Genomic DNA, 23,347 nt, shown 5'->3' on the forward strand with positions numbered 1-23,347 from the left:
GAGGCAGTATAAAAGGCGGTGCACGTGACAATTACGTCAGAATCTGATACTGAACACCGCTTAGCTGGTCGAGCAGCGAACACGGCGACCTCCGTGATGTCTCGTTCCCGCTCTCAGGGAACCGAGGTTACGATTCTAACCGAAGACTTTCACGAGACATCACGGAGACATTTCTCCATTATGGGAACGATATTCAATCCCGCCGTGAGAGAGGCTACGGTTTTGATTTTCACAATTTTTTTCAAAAAAAAGATTGATTACAAAATAATTAATTAATCGTACCGTTTTTTTTTTTGTAATTAATAATAATGAATTACATCTAACATTATCTGTAACATATAATTTGTAAGCATTCATATATTTTCACATTCTCCAAATGTGGAAACAACATCAACAAAAACAAGAGCAAAGATAGTATTTTACATATTTGTTTAATGGCTTATTTTTAACACCTTAGATTATGGAACACAAATTTTAACAAAATTTATTAACCACTCTACAAAAACGAGTCAGATATGGAGCTCGTTTTTTAATGTTAGCCTATAAATACGACATACTTTTTGGCAGAATTCAGCGCATATGAATGGACCCATACACAGGACACGGACACACATACCAGAAGCTTTCACTCGGAAGAGAGCGCAAAAACACAGCACAAAAATGAACGAAACAGATCGCTGCAGCTGCAGCCGAGCAGCAGTTAAGCTGGTTGTGATGAAAATAGTATGCGTGCTTATTATGATTATTAGGGTTATCTGCAGGAAGCGCAAAAAGACAATCCTTGACGTGTGAGTCAGATATTGACTGTCATTTTTTTCTTAAAGGGGTCCTATTATACTTTTTCACTTTTTCAACTTTAGTTAGTCTATAATGTTGCTGTTTGAGCATAAAAAAGATCTGCAAAGTTACAAGGTTCAAAGTCCACTTCAAAAGGAGATATTTTATTTAACAGAAATCACTTTTCAAAAACTACAACGAACGACTCGTTTGGACTACAACACATATTTTCCGGGATTTGTGATATCACAAATATCGACGGATGGGATGAGACCTGGTTGAGCTGCACTAGAGAAGGCAACGAGTGTTATCACTATGTCGGAGACAAGCTAGCTTTCCCAAGGCTGACGAACTTAGAGTGGTTACAATCATCCGGGTTTAAATCGCGCTCAAATAGATTTGATATTGACGCAATATTTACACTGTAGCTCACAAGGCTATGGTAGGGGCATGACATTTCACAACCAGGCACCGAGTGGAGCCAATCACAACACAGAGAGGTGTTGTAATAATGTAAAATATGTGAAAGATAATGTGTTTTTCGAACAACCTAGTATGAGACCCTGTTCTAGTACACCCCCAAAACAAAATCAAGACTTTGTAAAAGAGTCTAATAGGACCCCTTTAAGAAAAAAAATTCAGATGTTCTTAAGAACATATTTGAGAACTTTAGAACTAACACATTAGTATGTATTAGGCAGTGAGGCAAATATTAATATGCTATGAGTTGATATAAGGCTCCACCAGTGCTAACTATGGCAGCCAGGATAAAAGACAGCAGCCCACCATCACGCCATCAGCTGGAGTAGTGTGGGTTTTACAGCTTGGGTGTCAAATCTAGCTCTGCACCTTTGAATGTAAATATACTCGTGTATATTCATGAGCTCACCTAGCCGCATGCTCTGCCTTTTATTCTAGATAGAATTATTAGAGTGGTGTCTGATTCCACAGTCAAGTAAAACGCTCCTCCATCAGCAGATGTTCGGATGCAGGGAGGAAATAAGAGAGCAATTTTGTTCACTAAAACATTTTTTAAATCTAAATAAATGGAAAGTACTTTTGACATTTTAAAAAATGAATCATTCACATGAGATTTTAGTAGTGTAGTAAAAGCTATTTTAGTCTACTCTTGGTATGTTATCAGAAAGTCACTGACTTAATGGTTTGGTGAAATACACTGATTCATTTAGAAGTGAAAAAACTGTGTGTTGCTCGGTTTCATGCAAAAGTTGATTCTTTTTGTTGGAACAAATTTTACTATACATTATTATCGGAAAATTAGATAAAGTAACACAATATTGTATATAAAATGTACGTTTCTCAAAATAAATTTCTTGTTAACTGAGCTGTTGCATAAAAGTAAAATCACACTCGCTATTGTGCTTTTGTTCTGAATATCATTACAACAACATAATTGCAGGAATGATGTTTTATTTAACTGTTCTTTTAACTTGAAGTTTAAATAATTTGCCTTTTTTCTGCAATTGTATTGTGACACTTTTGTTATGAGCCAAGTTACACACTAAGAATAAGCACATTACTTGTATTCATTTGCAAATTCTGGTGCTTGTTTTTTTTCTTCTTCTTTTTCCCCTCTGTGTGAGAGTCTGTGTTTCTTCTGTATTAGTGTTCGTGTCGGGTGTCACACTACTCTCAGCTCACATTGATCCCTGTGCCCTTTGTGGTCTGGTATCGATCCTTTATTTTGCTCATTTTAATGTCTCTCTCTCTCTTTCTGTCTCTCACCCTCTCTCTCATTATATTGTCTAGGCAGAAAAGACAAAGCTCCTGTGATAAATGGCCAAGATCAATTAAAGCTTGAAGCAGAGTAGTCGTGCTGTACCAGAGTTGAAGTGTCACAGAGCTCCTGTAGCGATCACACGGATGTCATATGCAGTATTAGCAGAGAATGGATCTCTTATTACAGACTCTGTGATGTATATTAGATGAGTTGAATGGCTTCTCGCTTCCCTACATGTGTTAGAACTGCAGTTGATGGTTGTTTTAGCAGCACCTGATATAATGCATCTGCAGTAGTGTGTGTGTGTGTGTGTGTGTGTGTGTGTGTGTGTTGCTTGTTCTCTCTAAGTGGAACACATGCTCAACAGTGAAGTGACACTTTCATCAGTCAATCACAGTGCATATCCCTGAGGAGCTTCCAGCTGATGCCTCCTTTTTTCTCTCTCCTTCCTTTATTAAATAAAGAATTAACATATTTTATTTTATTAAGTGCTCCAACCACAAGCTGGTGCTGTGACACAATAAATGTAGGTGACAAAAGTGCTCTATGTGTCATGAATCTGAGCTCGTGTTGTTACGGATGACAGAGGAAGTACACTTGATGTACTTTGACAGGTTGGACACATTCACCTATCTACCCCCACTCAGGTCAGCTTTCTCGTGAAGACTACTGTCACACCTTTGAGCCGTTCAGATTAATCATGGCGGTGGGATTAATCATAGTGTGGCAGAACCTCTCCTATCACCACGGCGGAGGGACTTGACAGCCTGTTTGACAGGCCGGGCCTGTAATATGCGTAATTTGCAGGTGTAGTCCATGTTCCTCTTTTAGGAAGGGTCGGGATTACCTCAGGATTAGACTTCTCTTCTGACAGCGAGGCTTTCAGAGGCTGTTAGCGCTAAGCCAAACTAACCTCCCCACATCTCGTCCGAGTTGGGTGAGAGAGACGAGTGTGACTGGATTCTAACAAGCTTGACAGTTTAATTTACTGCTCCAGGTGACTGACTGGTCATGGCAGTTCGTAAATCACTGATCTGTAGAAGCCGTCTACTCAAGCATTCTCACACAAAAAATTCTAACAAAGGATTCTTGGGGTCCACGTACAATTTGAGAGAAAGAAACACTAATGCATTTTACTAAATGCTTTTTTAGGACTGTTACGTGTTAACTTCTTATATAAATTAATTAAATGTGTTTTTTAATTGTTTTTAACACATTTAGCTAATTTTATATTACTATTATAGATATTTATTATATAATTATATAATGCATTGTGTGTAACAATTATTTTCCACATGATACAAATTATACAAAATAATATATTTTTTTGTTGAAACAGCCCTAGTTTAATCATTCAGAAATAATCCTTATTTATTTAAATTTGTATTTATTCTAAATGTTTATACAGCTTTCTTAATTATCTTAATTATATTCTATAATTAATTTATAATGAATTTATAAAAGAATTATAAATATACTGTGTGTGTGTATGTGTATGTGTATGTATATATATATATATATATATATATATATTTATTTATTTATTTACGCCTTTTTAAATTTATACCTTTATATTTTTGAAAGTCTCTCGCAAGGGTATTATCATATCTTGGGGGCCTTGGCATCAAATAATTTGAAAACCTGTGCTTTTTAGGACAGCTTATAGGGGACCAGAGGATGTGTCAGTATGTAAACAGAAAGCCACATGATCCTCCAGTGCAGGGTCATTTATTAAACCCTCAGATTACTGGAAACACCATCAATGCAATGCCTCTCAGTGTGTTGCCTCAGTGTGTCTTTCATTAGCACAAACCAAAAAAAAAATTTCAAGAAAAGAAAGAAAAAAGACAGAGAAAGAGAATGCTTTATTAAAAGGTCAGAAACCAGATATCAGCAGTTGCATGTTTGAGATGTTCCACAAGAAACTGTGTTTGTGTGTGTGGACGTTTTCCTCTGATTTACCCCATATTGTATGCTGGGTGCAGTAAGAAATCATTATGTTTGGACAGAGGGTGAAGTATCACATCTGAGTGTTGTTATAAATTCTGTGGTTTTATTCCCCAAACAGGGCTTTATGTTATTCACTTAGTTCTATGCAGTAACTGTGTATGTTAGTGAGTGAGTGAGCAATTAGTCCTAGTGCTCAGCTTTCAGCTCTACGAAGTGCTGATAAACTCCCAGAGTGTGCATTGGGACGAGCCGACAATGGCTCTATTAAGGCTGACAATCAACAGAAAAACTGAGAAATTATCTGCCTCCTTATTAGCATAAAGCTTTAATCGGATTTAGGGCTTTAATCACAAACTGCTACGTAGTCCTGAGCCTAAAAAAATGCTCCTTAATCATAAAATTCTCCAGAAAATGTTTAATCAGACTTTTGCCTAATTGTCATGTAGCTTGCTTAATTGATACTTATCTGGTCCTTTGTTATGCAGCTGTTGTAAGAGCTCCTACATGTGGATTTGTTTATTCGTTTTTTGTGTGTTGGTGAGCAGAAGCAGGCGTGCGAGCTGGCTGGTCTGGAGCAGCAGAAGGCATCTCTGCAGATGGAGTTAGAGCAGTGGAGACGAATACGGCAGCAAACGTTAATGAACCCCCCTGCCGTAGACCCGGAGCACCTGCAGGCCCAAGTCAAACAGCTCACTCACCGACTGAAGGTCTCTTACAATTATTTTCATTTCAATAGGTTCATCTTATGTATTTGATTGATCTATTAAAACAGATTAGAACCTGTGTGGGAAGATTAGTATCAGTACATGAGTACAAAATATAAATAGACATTTCTTCATGACACAGATTTATGAAATCACTGTTTTTGGAAGTATTTTCTTTGTAAAGGCCTAAACAAAATGGATATTTTGAGTATGTATAACTCTTTTGTATTTATTATTTACATTTGCATTTACTTATTTAGCAGTCACTTTTATCCAACGCAATTTATGAGGAACATAACAAGCAATTCATCACAGGCCAACAATATTCACATGTAATGTCAGGTTTATTAGAAAACAAAAGTTGAAAACAAGGTATATATAATACAAAATAATAAAATGCAATATAATATAAATAAGGAATAACTAATGGCGGGCCTTTGAATTATTGACAAATAATGCACACCTTGAGGTAATAATGCGGCCGCGACATGCAGCGGAGTGGCTGTTACACCTCGGGTGGGTATTATTTTTCAATAATTCAACTGTCTTAAAATATTTAAGAATGTTAAATAATTTTATTATTTGTTTATGTATCCTCTGCAATAGTTTCTCAACCATTTTTAGACTATAGTAAGATGAGAAAATTAACCCGTTGTTGATATTTTATATAAAAATATGAAATATATTATTCATTAAATATATTGTTAAAATAAAATGTATACTCTTTTACATTATCCCACCACTTTCTGCTTTAGCTTTGTAAAGTGGAGTAGTACAGGTGTGTATTTGCTAAAGCAATATCTAATTGCATTTAGACACCTTCAGTTAAAAGTAATCGTAGGTCTGCTATACTATGGTTTAACTCCTTTGTTAAATAGAATTGTTAAATATAGACGGACGGACAGATAGATAGATAGATAGATAGATAGATAGTTTATATTATTTATACACTATATTTATTGATAAATTAAGACATGCATGGATTTGATGGCCAGAACATACAAACAAAAAAGCTGAAACTTGAAACAAAGTTCAAACATGCATTGAAATGTTAAGTTTGACTTTCTCCATTTGAACTGTTTTTTCTCTTCTTTTTTTTCTTCTTTTTGTTTTCTCCCTATAAACAAGTTTTGGTCTATAATATCAGCAAATTGAAATATGGGGTCTGGCACTGCTCTTTATATTTTTGTGTTGGTCTCAATGGTAGTGTCATGTTCAAGAGACATGAGAGTGTGTGTGGGTGTGTGTTATATGCAGTCAGGATGTGTGCTACATAAACGAGTCCTCCATTCCTTTCAACTAAAGACAAGGTGCACATACAAATATCCATCATTCACATGATCACAGGCATCCCACCAACTCAACCTGTCGTCAGAGTTTTCAGTGTGCCTCTTACCTTGACACACATTCACAGAGGTTGAACAAATCTGCCACTAAATAGATCCAAAACCCAGCATAATAAATAATGCTATAAATGATAAATATATAAATATACAGTGCTACAATACATAATATAAGATTTAGCGACAAATAAGGATGTCTGAGATGATGAAAATGAGAAATGAAAAAAAAAACTACTTCAGAATACAATTGTCATTGTATTTCTGTTCTGTTCTATTTTTAAAAACGTTTAAACCATTTTCTACAAAATTTGGATTAATGGCTCTAAACAAATGACATGGAGTATAACTATTAAGTAAATTCTTGCTTTGATATATGACTGTGTGCACATCATAATCATTTAATTAAAAAAATACAATTATTTTAGCTTATTTTGCTTTTTGTGTTTGTTTGTTTGTTTGCAAATTATGAATTACGAATTTTCATGTTACTCCATTTGGCCAACCTTGCCTTTTCATAAAAAGGTCAGCATATCTAATATATTCTAATATCAAAATAAATAAATAAAAAAATACTGACAATGGTGTACAGTCATGAGGTTCTACAGCGGGGCCTCTCTGTGATTTATTATTGAAACTGAAATTGTTATTTCCTGTTTATTATTTCCTTTATGGTTCTCTTGTCATGATAACAAATAGATTTCCTGCGTTTTGCTGACTTTGATTTGGCAAACTTTTTTTTCTTCAAAGATTTACCATTTCATTCATGTCTTCCTTTTTAAGAAATAATAATAAAATATATATCAAACTACTGTACATAATTTAACTTTTTTTTTTAAATATTAATGAAACATTTTACTTTATTACAATATCCGGACCATTACATTACCGAAACATTTATTTACTTAAAGCCTTACAAAAATGCACATATAATTGTACATATTTTTTAATTACCTCATAGATCTGAATAAAAAATTCACGTCACATCATTGACCATATGCCCATACACAGGACATATGTAGATGTGTACATTTCTGTGAAACAGATGTGAAACAGCATCCTCATTAAGCATCCCGATGGCTCAATATTCATAAATGAGTCCTGCACGATGGGATATCAGATGATAGGATAAATGTGCAACTCTTTCTCTCCACAGAATGCCAGCAGTGAAATGAGCAAACACACTGCTGCTAACAAGAGCCTGAGGGCTCAGTTAGATGAAAGAGATCAGACACTGAAGGAACTGCACGAGAGGTAAATGCTCTCTATCCCCTCTCTTTCCTTCTTAGTCTTGGGGTATTCTCACTTCTTCACCCTCTATTTCTCTTTCTCGTGCTCTGGGTCACATTTGCAGTGTCTGATTCCACCATGTGGCAGACTTCAACACCATTCGTAGATTTTTTTAAAACCATGAAGCTGGCTGCGTATAGATACATACTAGCAGACAGAAAGAGACAGTGACAGGAGCTGTAATTTCCTTCCCATGTAGTTATGCACTATCGTCATAAGATGTCTTGCCCTGGGCACCGAGACATGTCTGACAGTCTGTTGTGTTAACTGGTTGCCTTCTCCCTGTCCTTTTTACTTCCTTCCTTTCTTTCTTTCCGCGTCACTCATTTCGAGCCATCTCAGTGGGATAAAAAATGGCTGTTATTATAAATAAAACATTTAGTGAGGTTTTGCTTGAAACAAGTGCAAAAAAATCTGCCATTAAGGCAAATACCATATTTTTTTGCAATTTCTCCTCAGGAAAAAAATGATCTGGTTTGAAGTACGTTCACATCCCTACTGGAAAACAGAGATATGGATTGGGAATAGTTTTTTTTTTTTCTTCCCAAGATGTACTTGCTTAGAAGTGTGTGAATGTCGCATGGTGTGTCCGCAGACACGTAAGGGGTTCCGGGGTTTCACGCCAGTCTATCACAACATGTGAAATCACAGATGAGGAGTCCCTGTGAGCAGAAGCCGCCTTACGCCACGCAGCTTGTTTAAATGAAATACATGTCTAGACGCTGTAAAAAATACATCTGCTGCACTGCCTTAAAAAAAAGTGAATTTCAAAGCATGCTGCCATGTCCTGAGTCAATATCCGGCGCAGAGGTCTCTGCCTTATTCATAAAGGCCTGCCTTTCATGTGCCGCCTGTTGTCTTTCCATATCATAAATGTATTCATCTCCTTTGTTTTCTACTGCAAACTGCGTATCCATGATCTATGAAAGCACTTACAACTGTATTAGCATCCAAAATGCATTCTGAATTAGCAATCTAGCACCTCAACACCAAAGAGACAAAGCGGAGAGTGCGAAGGAAAGCGTTCAAACGATTTAGCGAGCCAGGCATCCGTAGAGGAGCTGTTTTGAGGCTTACGCCAGTCATCAGTATCACCATCCTGCTATTCTTTTTGGGGGCGAGCTTACCCCTAAAATAAATGTTATAGATCTAATTGCCATTTGCTCTCTTGAGCTTTGGGAAAGATGGAGTGAAGTGGGGGAGGATGAGTGAAGCGTGGCTGTAAGTCAACAGGAGAAACGCTTTGTCCACTCTACAGCGGGGTCAATATGGCTTTTCTCATTAATGGCTGTTGGGTAACCTGACTCCATTTCCCCAGGCCACCCAGTCTTATTTAATTTAATGTCACTCCAATAAGAAGCTCTCGCATTTATTCAGTGCATTTGCTTCAGGCACTCTCTCTCTCTGGAATTTGAGGATATTTATTTAAAAGGACCTTTACTCATCATTACAGCAGCTCTGGTCAAGGAGGCAGTCCATAAAACAGTCCTCAAATGTTAACATATTCCAACACTTTTATATGTCAGAGATGTGTAGATGTTTAAACTATTTAGGAGGAATCTGGTTACAATACTGCTGGCATTTTATTTGTTTTCTCTCTGTTTAATTATTCATTTCCATTTGTTAATTTTTAAAGTGAGCGTGTTCACATAAAAAAAAATGTATGTTCTTGAAATGTAAAAAAAAAACACCAATGTTTATGTGCATATGTACAGGGTTGGTGTTTTAGAGAGGGATGTTACGATGAAAAGGCAGCTGGTGGAGGATCTCAGGTGCAGACTAAAGATTTGCCAGGACTCCGAAAGGAGCCATAGAGCAGTGACTGAAGACTTGGAAAAGAAAGTAGGTCCTGCTCGAACAACAGATACTGTACTAGCCATGGCAACAGCCTTGGAGCAACCTGGAATTAATTATTCTCTCTGCCGTTATTGATTGTGTCACTCATCCAGAGTCTGAACTTCCTAGACTTCCACATTTCACTGTCTGTTTAAAAATAATGAAGTAATTGAATTTTCGGTCTCAGCGACCCCACTCTTACTTAATAACAATTGCTTTTCTTTTTTAGATGAAATCTCTCACTGATGAGTCAACTAACCGGAAAGCCCTTGTCGACTCTCTAAAGAGAAGATTGACAGTTGCCACTGCAGAAAAAAACCAGCATGAGACAACCAGCCAAAAACTCAAAGAAGAGCTTCAGAAAAAGGTTCAAGAGCATCTATTCATCACTCAGTAATTTTTAATGTTACTTCAGTATTTTTATTTTTTTTTTACTGGTGCTTATCCTGCATGGTATTGTAGATTTTTCTTTCTTTCTTTCTTTCTTTCTTTCTTTCTTATTATTCACCTAATTACCATCAGTCTCATTTGATGTTTGGCCCCAATGCCATACTTTTCATTTCATCTTCTGCTATTGATCTGTGGGTTCATTGTTATTTTACTAGATATCTACTATATACATCTGTTATCTATGTGTAATGTAATGTCCTAATTTATGAAATGATTGTTAGAAGTTATTTTAAGTGTGTTTATTTTGGTGGGATTTCTGATTTCTGCTTACACATCCCCAGGAGCAGAGAGTGGCTGTCCTCCAGGCGCGCATAAGCGAGCGCGATCAGGCCATGGCTGAGCTGGAGCAGACTGCGTCTAAACAGATGCATGGTTTGGCCGAGCAGAGCTCTCAGGCTCTGGAAACACTGCAGAGAAAACTCGCCCTCGCCGAGTCCCAGCTGCACCAGTTCCACACATTCATTGAGGTATCTGAACATTCAGTTTGTCTTTGTTTTCGTTTTAGGCCATTTACACTTGGTGTTAATTTAAGTCTTGATCAATCCAATCAGCTGATACATATTACTGTTGTTTACACCTGGCAGTAACGTGTCTCAAATATGTCTCCTGTGATCACTTGTGATTGAATCAAAAAGTCCGTATTTGTGGCTAAATAGATCATATAGGTCAGAGTATGATGAAGGGGAAAAAATAAAGTAAAGAAGGTTAATCTAAGCAAAAATTTGATTTTCAAGAAGTTGTGTGAGTTTCACAATCCTGCATGTTGATATCAGGCATTCTGAAGAATTACATATTTGCATATTTTTTTACATTATCAGTTCTTTAAAAAAAACTGCTTGTAACAAGTAAAATTGTTTTAAAATGGTGGTTGATTGACAGGTGAGTAGGTGGCCCTTGTTGTGCTGATGCAGTCAGGACAGACTAGCGTTTACATTGCAAATGCAACGAGGTCATTCGCATTTTTTAATCTATTGAATGTGGTTTCAGCGATTAGATCACAATACATTTATTTACAACTCTCCGCTTGTGATCAGATCACCTGAAACAGAATGTGTAAACGGGGTGTTAGATGCAAGATATGATCAATACGCTGGCCCTAGAGAAAAAAAAATATGGATTCGATTCTAAAATTCCTTTGCAAAAATCTGTCATCAAAAGCCAGCATGTTTTTGTAGCCTGTGGTTTCGTATAGTCAACATAGTTAACCTGTAGCTGATTCCTGCTAGTGTGTTAATGATGGTCCCCGTAGACGGCCCAGCTCTCTGGCCTACATCCCCCTGTCATGGATTGATGAGCTTTGAACATGCCATTCTGTCAGGAAGCTTCAAGACGGATCTTTTGGGATGATTATAATGCCATTTGGGGATCCACCGAAGAGCTTTGTTTGAATTATGCTAATGTATGTGGCCATGATTAATTGATAGCACGTAGTGTATTATAGTGCAGGTGCAACAGGAATGATTTCATGCATTTAAACTGGAGGAATAGTTCAAATTGCATTAAATGCTTGTTGCAGTAATAAAGACATCTTTAAGACAGCGTGCTAGATTAGTATAACATGAAGTCATTAAGACACCTCATTAACACAGCCCTATCCAGCGTTTACTTGTGTTGCTGGTAAACATTTACTTTCCCCATTCAAGTGGTGTTGAGAGTGAAAAATGCCAAATGTCATAAAAGATTTAAGATAAAGTCTAATTTATTTTCTCAGTAATTTCCTCAGTAGTTTATCTTCTAATACAATCCAGCGTGGTTTAATGCAGGTAAGTCATTTAAAGAGGAATTTTTCTCCTCCGCTCCTCTAATCCTTCTCCTCTGCAAGAGAACTGCTAAATTGGCCCTGTGGCTACAGTGATTGTGGGTAAGAACCCTTCTCCTCTTGGCCCCCATCACACTATCCTGCAACTCGGCTGGCTCTCGAGAAGCGGCCAGGGGAGCTGTGCAGAGTATGTGATAAATTCACTTAATCTCTTTCCGGATTTTTCTGCACGCTGGGCTTAGGTCAATTGAATCTACCCTTTGACTAGTGACAGTAAATATCTATTAAGCTTTAAATAAAGTCATATGCTCTTTTGACAGTTTGTTGATGAGCTGGACATCCCTCTGGTGAATTTTGAATGTTGCAGGTTTAATAATGTTTATGTAGTGTATGTAAATGTAAAGCAAAAGGGAAGTGAAAGGTCACATTGACCAATTTATCTAAATTTCACAGGAATTTTCTCATGTTGTGGACCTCTAACAATGATTATGTGAAGAACTCTTTCAATTTTCACTCGAGCTTATTGCTGCATAATATGCATTGACATGGCATTTGTAGAACATTTTTCAGACCCAAGACAGAGGTATTGTTTGGGTTTACCCCCGCTCACAGGATTTCAGGAGAAAATAAGTTAAATACAATTTATATTTAATCATTAATTGTATAACTTAATGAAATGACATTCTTTTATTTTTTTAATCGGTTGAACAGACCTCTTCCATAATGAATGTATTATTAATTTCTGAATTAAAAATTATTTTAATATTTTGCAGGATAATAAAAAAAGTGACAACTGTCCTGATGTCATTAAAAAAATATTAACTTGAAGGATGAAATTCTTATAAGAGAATATAAAAAAAAATTGCCCCAGACTATCTGATTTTTGGACAGCTATATTTAATATTTGGTCTAAGGCATATAGTAAGAAAATGCCAGAAGAAGGTGTTGTCATGTCTAAAAAATGTCAGGACTCTCATGGTTTTGTATGTCTTTTGGCAGAGAAGAATACTACTTGACTAGAAATTAAAGCAAACCCCCAACAGTTCCACTGTGGAATGTAATGCTGTTTTTGAAATTTGAGAAAATAACATATTAACTAAAACGTACCTTGGAATAAAAAACAATGAATTTCTATTTTGAAAAGGGTACAGCTCTCTCTATTGTCTTATTTTTCTTTTGTATTATTTGTTCTGGGTGGAGAGTGGATAAAAGAAAATTGTAAAAGCACATTTTTTGCAATGTACATTTTTAGTTTGTCCTGCAATAAAAGATATTGAATAAAAAATTGAATTTTTTTTTTTTTTTTCGAAGAAAAGAAGCTTTGTTAAAATATCAGAGAAAACAAGCTGAAAATGAACACCCTCATGACTGTATGTCAAGGTCAATGAGTCTCTTAAAATAGCTTTTTTTTTTTCTTGGCAGCAAACTGCACATTTACGCTTCATTGCAGTATGTTAAGTCACCTCTGCTTTGAAGTACACCTAATATCCCCCCACACCCAAATGAACATAAATGATTGTTTTTAGAGTTCACAACTGATAGAGACATTTGCTAGTTAAATTGCTTTAGTTTTTAATGGCATCGCTGCACATTCGCAGTGTGTGAACAAGAGGATGCAAGACTAGCCTTTATGTAATCCAATAGCATCCCCTGAAATATAATGAAGATCCATTTGAAGTATTTATAATGAAGGCTTTATGAAACAAATAACGGTGGTGGGGAGATGTGGGAAATGGAGCATGCCCCAAAGAACTGTGCTCTGATCAACCGCGTGTGATTGCTCTCACTTATACTTCTGTGAGTTAACCGGGACCATGCAGGAATCACACACACGCAGACTGTCCATTCCAAGGTCAGGTTTTCACAAGGCTTATGGGGAATGATACAAGAGATTATTGCTACGATCAATAAGCTGAAAATGAAACAAAGGGGAGCTCACTTTATTGACTTTCTCATGTACAGTGGCAGCTTTAACATTTAATTGTCTCTCACTATTTAGCAACAACTCCCATTTAGCTCGGCCCTCAACGGGTGCAACAAAGAATAAGATCCAACGTTCCCCACCGCCATTTTAAGAGCCTCTCATCTCCCCATTATTTACACTCTTCTGAGAATGTATCATATAATATGTGCCATACAAAAAAAAAAATCAAATAAATCAAATGTGTGTTTTTTAAGAGCTTGGCATCTCTGTGCAATTCCTTTCCAAATCAACACGAGAGCCTTTGAAATTTTAGTGTGTCTAGTGCGTCAAAAGTCATGGAGCATTCGGCTCTTCATTCAGGCCGCTCTCAATTCAACTAAAGCATCCCTAACATTGAGTTCTTGATCACACCACGTTCATTATACCTTTAGCCACACTAGATTGTACTATAACAGAAAATGTGTTTATGCTTGTTTTTTTTCTTCTTCTATTTTTATTGATAAGGCACTGGCTAATCAATTGGCTCAGGATGTGCAGGATATTAAAGCCCGTTTGACGAGAAAGAAAAAGAGTGAAAGAGAAGGAAACAGAATGTCTAAATGCTCACTAGTGAAAGCAGCGTCTATCCTCAACATGACAGAAACAGACCTGGTGAACATGCTGGACACAGATGAGGTAAGTATTGTGGGAAACAAAACTTACTGTATAGCTACAGAATAACATGGGAATTACAAATGGAAAAATAAATAAGGCTCAGTTCTCAAACAAACACTCAAGATCATTATATAATTGACAACCAAACATTTGTTTGGCATAATTTGTACATGTGAATATTCTGATTAGACCTGCCAAAATTGTACACATGGGTGTTTATTGTGCTTTATTTTTTATTTTATTTTATTTTGTTTATTATTATTTTATTTTTTTTCATAATTTCCACATGTATTAGCTGAACCACTTTTGGGGTCATCCAATGACACTCTTACACACCCACACAAAAGAAGTTTAAGTATTCTCTTCGTGGCTTTTAACAGCATTTCCGGCCATGTTTTGTGATTTGCAGTGTGAGGAGGCGTTTGTGGGTCGTGGGCCAGACACAGATTGGGCTGAACATGTACAACACATCCTTCAGCAGCAGGTTTGATTTAATCAGCAATTCATACTTTTTTTTTTTTCAGTATTCATAATTTTGTTAATGTGGTGCTTTTAGTGTAATTGACCTTTTTCAAACATATCCTGCAGATTTTAAAATGAACATTAATCTTTTAAGGCCCTTTCACACCTTGAAAAAGCGAAACAAATCGCAGATGAATGGTCTATTCACTGGTCTATATTTGTCAGGCTGAACAGAAAGCAAAATCACGGTACAATAGGTGGTGCGATGTGTACGCATTTTTCAGCTCAAGAACAGAAGCATGAGAAGCTCTGGACTATAATTTCAACAATAATAAAAAACAAATGTATGTGTTATGTTAAGCTAAAGTAAATAATTTCCCATGTGGAATTTAATCATGAAAGGTCAGCAGCAAAAACGTTGGTCCATAAATTATGTCTAAATTTGTATTATTAAAGGTATCATAGTTAAAGATGATTAAAGATTTGCATAATTTGTTTTGATTTATTTTAATAAATCCTCAAAATATAGAATATACAATTCTAAAAACCAATTGGCGAGTGAGAAGAATGTTGCAGAAATTTACCTCTGTCCCATTTCTTATATATACAGTGCAAATATATAAGAATGTATTGTGCAAATAAATTGTTAAACCCAGTTCACACCCGCAACTGTAAGCATTAACTACAATACAAATCATTAATTATTTTAAATGATTTTAATCTTTTCTTAGATTTTATTTATTAAAAAGGTAATTCATGCAAAGTCAGCAAATAAAATTGTGGTGAAAGAATGTTGGAGTAATTCATTGTGGGTAAGTGTAAATATGTGCAAAAATACAGACAAAAGAATATTGATGAAGAGATTGAACATTTGAGTAATATTTTATTCAAACCATTGGCTAGTTGTAGGTTATGCGTGTAGTGTAAAGCGAACTGTAAACATTTTATTTAGAGAAATTTTCAGGCTTAGGCTTAACGTGTGGAGTGTGAAGGCAGCTGCTCCATTGTCCAGTTTTTAGTGCATGAGCACCACCAAATGTTCTGATTTGTGTATCTGCAGCAGCTCCAAAGACATTACCCAGAGCTCAAATCTTTCTGGTCGGTGTGCTTCATCGCTAGTGGGAAAAAAAAAAATCAACACACTCAACAAAGAAAAAAAAAATGTAGCTCCCGGTGTGAAAGGCTCAATAAGAAACCATTGTTTCCAAATTCAGAATCTTGTTCACGTCGAATATTCATGTTAATCATATTAAGATTGACTGAATTAGCTCACGAGTGACTCCAAATTCCACACATTAGCCTATTTTCACATGCAGTGTTTATTTGTTATGAATAAAATTTAATCTTTTAGCAGTAATATCCGGGAGATCATTAAAGTATTTATGATTTGTCCTCCGTGTGTGTGTGTGTGTGTGTGTGTGTGTTTGGCTGTCAGCCTGAAACGTGCATCTAGTATGAATCACAGGCTCTAACGTGTCATTACATTGCTAGTGGCTTTGACCTTTGACCTCTGTGACCTGTCTATACCCGGTCTGCACATCTCTGCCTCTCGCCGCTGGACACTTTAGAGGACTCTGAAGACTGCCATCAGGCAGCTCAGTCTCTCTCTCTCCATCTTTTTCTCTCTCTTTCTCTTGCTTCCTCTGCTGGGCTGTGAGACCCCGAAGCAGCTTGTTAGTGGTGGGCCAAGTATTGATCTGGCAGGTCTGTCGATGCAGGGAGATTGAGCCAAGCTCCACTAGAGACTCTCCACCAGCAGGCTGCTATTGACACACTCGCATACATACACATACACACAAACAGAGCAGCGGCCCGCAGGAGACTCTTCACAGGCAAGTTGCTATCGACATTTTCTCGACTCGGCCTACACAACTGCTTTCTGTATGACAAGGCTGAGACCAGCCTGAGTCCCCAGAGAGGTGCGCTGACACCGACATGGTGACCCGCGCGTTAGTTTTTCTTTTCTTTCAACACGCTCATCCTGTTTTTTTTCCACCCTCCGTCTCCTGACGCGCTCCACAGGGAGGGTGGCTCTTCCTCTGACTAGTGATCAAGCGAGTTTATTGGCAGGTGAGCTTTTTTATGTTCTCTTTTTTGGGGGAAGGAAGAAACAGACCACTAGGTCAATGTTGCAATTTGTTTATGTTGTACTTGCATGTTTTGATCACATCCCAAGCTCATTGGAAAAACACGCCTGTGGCGGCATTGCTGCAAATTGATATTACATTGTGTGTTGCACATTTCACAACACTTTCGAAGTGAAATGTCCAGAAAAGGGGCACTAAAATGTTCAGGTTTTTTTTTTTTTCTAAAATAGAAGAATGAATCTGGCAGCATTTGGTTTATGTTGATTCTCGTACGCATCAGTTCAGAAAAGAAGTCCCTGGTAAGTGATGATAAAAGGTTAATGCTCTATCGCATTTGCAAAAAACATATAGTACTACCCACTCAAAACATAACCGACTTTAACGCAGTTGCTGAAACAACCATTTTAGCTTGCTTCTACAGATCTTTGAGCCCTTTTATTGTGACAAGTTTCATGGGAGTCCTACCCGAGCGTTCCTTAGTGATAGTGTAATGCTGTACCAGGTGAGCTACCGAGCAAGTTTACCATTGTGCGATGCAAATGTAAAAATTTTAGTTTCCATTTATTTATTGGTTTACAAGTCGCCCTATGGTAATAGCATTTTGAGGTCCTAGTATTGTGTACTATAGCATAGTATTGTGCAAAGAACTGCACAAAAATAAGCATTTATTAATCTATAATCTGCCCGTTATCACAACTTGTGTGAAAATGAATAAAAATGGCTGGTCTTTTAATGCCCTCTCATGTTCATTTCATACGTACAGGTACATTTTGGTAACTTTGGAGTAAAAATGTAGGTAGAGGCATATTTTTCTAATGAGCCTAGGTTGTTTGATCTTTATACGATACTGCAAAACCACTGGTGTATGCGAAGTTCCATGGGTGTTATGTGTCAGTACTACGGCCTTTTTTGTGGAAAATCAGGATTGGTAATATGGGGGTTTGTGCGTGTGTGTGTGATACCTATGCGAGGTCTTTTCTCTCGCCTGTCAGTCTCTGTGTATAGCGTGAGCTGTCACTGTCAGCCACTAATGGCAGAACTACTGTGACGACTTCCTATTACTGCTGTGGCCCTGTCAATACCACAGCCATCACTCCCGTGCCACATGTCAACGTAACAAGCTCATGCATGTCAGAATAATGTTGGGACTCGGTGAGCGCATTTTGAAGAGGTGCCTTTCACTCTCGTGTCATTTTATCTGCCTGTCTGAGTCGTGCAGGAAAGGAAATCACACAAAAGCTTACGGGCTGTTGCTTCTGATCTGTTGCCTTTGCCACAGAGTGTTTCCGCTTTGCTAGCCTCAGATAACATTAATGAACATATCTCTCTCTCTCTTTGGATATCTCGCTTTTTATTTCCCCTTTTCTTGCCACAACGTGCTCCAAGCACCTCTAAACTCATTCCCTTCTCTCTTAATGAGACAACAACACTTCCTCACTTGAGGGTCACAACCTGGGAATAACATCACCAACCTATAAGCATTTAGTCCACAGTGCTCCCTGCGGCTTAACGTGTCAAGCTGTGAATAACCCATCCTATGCTGAGTGTCCACCCGCAAACCCTCATCTAGCCCAGGGACCCCCTTCGCCCAGTAGCAGTAGACATTTAATTGCTTGCGTTTATTTGTGGATTCCTAATTATTGACTAGAGGTAAATTATAACACCACAGCCTTTATGAAGAGATGGAAATGACTGTTAGAGCTAATGAACTGAGCCACCCTGCCTCTAGTCATTTATCAACCACATTCATCTCGGCCCGACAGCACAGAGTCATTTCAGAGGTCGTGGCCCCCCTCCATTCTTGTATTGATTCATGACCAGCAGAATTTGGATTGTAAAGCTGTAATTCTGGCTGTAATATTTCTGTTCTGTTAGGCTTACACTGTGGACACTTACACTGAGATTTTCCAATTTTTTTGACATATATATGGGCTACATGCTGAAGGAATGTGGCACTATGTAAACTTAATTTAATTGCTGCGGCAGTTAAAGCAGTGACTGGAATTGGCAGAGCTGCAGCCCACAGTAATCTTTGTGTCAGCTTCTTCTTTTTTTTCTTTTAATATTGGAGCCAATACTTAACAGCTTATTTCCCTTGCACAGATTTTCAAGTTTTAAACTTTTTTTTTTAATTCTTTATTTTGTTCAGCAAAATAATTTAGAAAACAAACACGTGGTGACTTGACTACACCTCTTCTATGACAAGAATATTTTTAATTGCTGAATTAATATTGAGGGGGGGCATCAGTTTTATTTTAGTATTTATGTACTTTTATAGCATTTTTAATGCATTGTAGTTTTTCTGTTTTCATTTTTATTAATTTTGTCATGTGATCTTGTACTGTAATTTTATTCATTTTTGTTTGTTTCTATATTTCTATTTTGCTTTAATTTAATTTTCATTTTAGTTTTTCATCTAATATTTACATTGTTGTCTTTCATCTTTATTTCTATTACTGAAATTGATTTTAATAGTTTTTTGCTTTAGTTCTAGATTTAGTAAACAATTACAACACTAGGGGCCAAAATAAAATAAAAAATGTTTGGGTGATTCAGTTGTCTTTATATCATAATGAATTAAAAAGCTTCATTAAAAGAATGAAATATTACAAACTACCATATTGAGTAGAAAAGAAAAAGTCATGTTAATGCAGGTTGTACTGTGGGTCGACTTCCCAAAAAACTGATATGCATGAATTAATAATTCATGATGTTTGTAAATAAATAAATTTTTAAAAATTATTAAACCATACAATCTATACTTTTTATTTTATGGTTAAACTACATTACATTTTTTTAGAGTCATTCAGAGTAATTTTCGTTTTCAAACCTATTTGAAACCAACAATACAATACAAAGAGTACATAACTTATAGCTTTTAAACTGGAGATTGTGGAACCTCTTGTTCACTATTGACCAGTACGGATGGCATCATTCTCCCTCCACGTAATGACCGTCATTCCATATGCATTCATCAGTACTAGTGATGTCAAGCACCAGTGAACCGAACATGACAGCATCGTCAACAGACCACTCTGCTCTGAGCCTGATGCTACTGTTTGATCCTCATTCTGCTCCCTCCCCTCCATCAGTTCCTAATGAGAGAGAAATGGAACAAAGACTTGGGGAGTGCTCCATATTTATTCTACAGTGTATTTAGGTCAGATCTACCAGCTCAGGTTGTATAGACCTGACGATGTAAGAAACAACATTTAAAAAGAGGAGATTTAATTACAAGTATCTGTAGCCCCAAGTGTCCAATTCCCTTTCATATTGGTCTCCAGTGGTTTGAAAGGGAGAATGGAAAGAGAGGCATTGCAGGGTGGGTAATTACTGGCACAGAAGAATAGATTGGTGCTACGCTTGATTTTCTTACCTGATCTCTTGTTTTCCCACATGTGACACATTCATTATCTTCTAATCAAATGCAGACTTTAGTAGGTCTTGGGTGTTTTGGTTGTTGTTTTTATTTTTTTGTTATTCCCATGTTCAATAATTTTGATTTCAAATTAATTTTGCGAAGATCAAAGATCAGAAAGCTTTATATTCTTCCGTGATCATAGAATGCCATGCTTTCTTTTTTCTTTTTTTTTTAATCATCCACGCTTCATGGTGGCCTAGATGGGGGAGAATTCATCAAGGTGCGTGGAAGTGGCTTCAGAAGAGCTGTTTGACAACAGATTTGAGCATTTCTTCGGCACAGGAAGCAACAGTGCTTTACAGATATCTGACTCAAACTGCAGCGTCACTTTGCGTAGATTTCCCAAAACATCTCGCTGATTGTACACAAATCTCCTGGCTCACGCATAAATTGGCCTCACGAAAGCTACTCTTAAGGCTAATAACAAAAGGGGCCTGATCAGTCCATTTAGAGTGAGTATCCGTGGGTGTGTGTGTGTCGTAGCGGGATGAAGCTCAGAGAGTATTGTGACTGGGCCTATAGCTTCGCCCCAGGCGCCTTCACACTATGAAACCAGCGTCACTTAATTGGACTATAAAACACCTTATATTGTTGCAGGGGGTTTTTTTCCCCACTTCTCCTCAGGCCAGGCCAGTCGATTCCGAATCAACTCCTGGTCGTGTTAATGAAAACGCAGGCCAAAAGAGAGCTTTGTTGAATAGTGAACAGCTCACCAGGGCAGTCCAAAGGGAGGAGATTACCTGCTAAAGCAGCTGTTACATGATAATGACGGAGTCTGCCGTCCCCGTGGGCCTGTTTGAGCGAGCACAGCCAAGATGTGACTTAGGCCTCCCAGGCTAGCGTGGCATCAGATGCTGTAGAATTTCTGCGTTGTGCAATAAAATGGCACATTTTTAAGAGTAATTAAATAATATTGCATTCTTGTGCCATAACCCCTGCAGCCATTTCCTCTGTAGTTGTTTAGCACCACTCAAGCGGGCTTTTGATGAAGTCAGCACGGAGACCGGCTTCTACTCCAGTCTACCTGCCCCAGGGGAAAACACGGCTCCCTCTCTCCCTAATGAGACACACACTTTTCTCCCTCTGACTTTCTTTCCTCTTCATTTGCGATGCAACTCTCTTGCACTTGCGTTTACACGTCTCTCTTTTCAGCCTGACACACAGGCTTCTGCTGGAGTTAAGACCATTTATTTTTCTGTGCGAAGTCGCTCAATGAAGAATATAAAAAAATGCATGTTACTGTGTGTCTTTTAGAAAAGTGTAATTCAATATTTATGGATGATGCAGGCCTTTGATCCCTAATGCTAATTACCACAGAGTCCTTGAGAAGGTTTTGGGGGGGGAGAAAGTGAAGTCAGAGTAAAGGTTAGCGCAGCCTCCGTGCTTGGCTTTAGTGCAGAGCCGACACAGACGCTGCGGGTTTAGCATCCCTTCCTCGTTCCATGCATCGCTAGGAGCGGTGGCAGGCCGTGAGTGGCGTGGCAGCAAATCAAACCTCAAAACAATCCCATTTACTGTTTGAGGAAATGTGTTCGGCTGGTTTTTCACAAAATAAGAAAAGCCTTTGTGACCTGTTCCTTGAATTTGTTCCTTGTCATAATTAATCAGAGTGAAATCTTGAGTTTCATCACAGGTTCGAGTCGTCCTCAAAGCCAAAGACACCCCGGAGAAGCTGTCTGGTGTCAAAGAAGGCAAAGGAAAAAAGCCTCTCTTCTTTTTGACAGCTTTTCTTTTCTTTGCCCCTCTCTCTCTCTTTCTCCCTAGATCCCCTCTGCAGGCCTGCTGATGGACGCCATGCTGGTGAAGATGAAGGAGGGCAAAGTGCTGACAGAGGAACTGGCTGCACTTACAGCTGCAGTCAGCAAAAATGCCTGACCAGAGGAAAAAAAAAAGACCGAAAGGGAGCAAGAGACTGTAATACTTCTGTAAGATGGAGTGTGCCCTGCATGGCAGCGGAAGCCCCTTGTCTACACAGTACTCCACCCGTTTTGTTCTTGAAGTCCTGTGCCTCACACAACAAACTCTTGGAAAAATTATACAACTTAAAATGCTTTTTATGAAAGGCCTTTAAAAAACATTGACTGGTTGGTGGATGAAAAGATACAGTACTTGAAAAGCACCGTATTTTTGTGTTTTATTTGAATTTTACAGATCGCAAAGACTACTTTTTGAAATTGAGTACCAAATGTTGGGGAGATTACTATTTCTTTATTTGATCTAATGTTTTACTTGTATGTAAATGATTGTGCAATGGATTTTTTTTACCTGACTTGCACATTAAGATTGAGATATTTTAAACACATTAGCATGTCAGTGTAAATTCACACCTCTATGTTTATGTGGCCACAGCAAACATCAATCAAAATCAAGGCTGAAGTTGCATAATCAACATTTTGCAAGAATATCATCTTTAAATAATTAAATAAATTCTGGTCACATCATCCTGCTTGTCTCTTTCTTGTGTGATTTTGTGGTGATCTTATTTGTTTTTAGCTAATTTGTTTTTGTATGCATCCTTGTCTTCAATTATCAATAATATTGCACAATTTTAAATAATATATAAACTTGATGTAGATGGTGTGTATTATTTAGAAGTTATGTTTTGTGACTGAATGAGTTGTGGAGCAACCATTTTAATTTCTCAATAGTAGCTAAGGACATTTTATGAGAATGCACTTAATGAAGAGGTTTCTATGAACAAAAATATAGAACTAAAATTGTGAATGGTGATTGCATTAATTTGCTTGTATGCAATATGTTCATCACCGTAATTGAGACCAGACCATTTTTCTTTATTTTAGTAATTACTATTCAGTTCACATTTGAACACTACATTTTCTGGTTGCATATTTGTAGATGGAGATAAGGTGTAAAATAAATACACCGTATATACAGTTTAATGGCCTAGTGTCAATACCCTCATACATAAATTATACATAAATTTCAGTTGCA

The 23,347-nt window shown here is 37.4% G+C and overlaps 1 protein-coding gene across 2 annotated transcripts in view; it reads left to right on the forward strand.

Moving 5' to 3' along the window:
- The window catches only part of cntln (centlein, centrosomal protein), a 108,772-nt gene extending 86,496 nt beyond the window's left edge, over positions 1–22,276 (forward strand). For both annotated transcript variants that reach the window (XM_016495034.1, XM_016495041.1), the window contains exons 19-26: positions 5,014–5,175; positions 7,669–7,766; positions 9,518–9,644; positions 9,868–10,005; positions 10,370–10,555; positions 14,276–14,446; positions 14,835–14,909; positions 22,160–22,276. In XM_016495034.1, coding sequence (XP_016350520.1) covers positions 5,014–5,175; positions 7,669–7,766; positions 9,518–9,644; positions 9,868–10,005; positions 10,370–10,555; positions 14,276–14,446; positions 14,835–14,909; positions 22,160–22,270 — 1,068 coding nt within the window. In that variant the 3' untranslated portion in view covers positions 22,271–22,276. The remainder of the gene's footprint in view (positions 1–5,013; positions 5,176–7,668; positions 7,767–9,517; positions 9,645–9,867; positions 10,006–10,369; positions 10,556–14,275; positions 14,447–14,834; positions 14,910–22,159) is intronic.
- Positions 22,277–23,347: the final 1,071 nt, after the last annotated feature.

Source organism: Sinocyclocheilus anshuiensis, unplaced genomic scaffold, assembly GCF_001515605.1.
Source record: "Sinocyclocheilus anshuiensis isolate Anshui unplaced genomic scaffold, SAMN03320099.WGS_v1.1 scaffold517, whole genome shotgun sequence".
NCBI classification, from domain to species: domain Eukaryota; kingdom Metazoa; phylum Chordata; class Actinopteri; order Cypriniformes; family Cyprinidae; genus Sinocyclocheilus; species Sinocyclocheilus anshuiensis.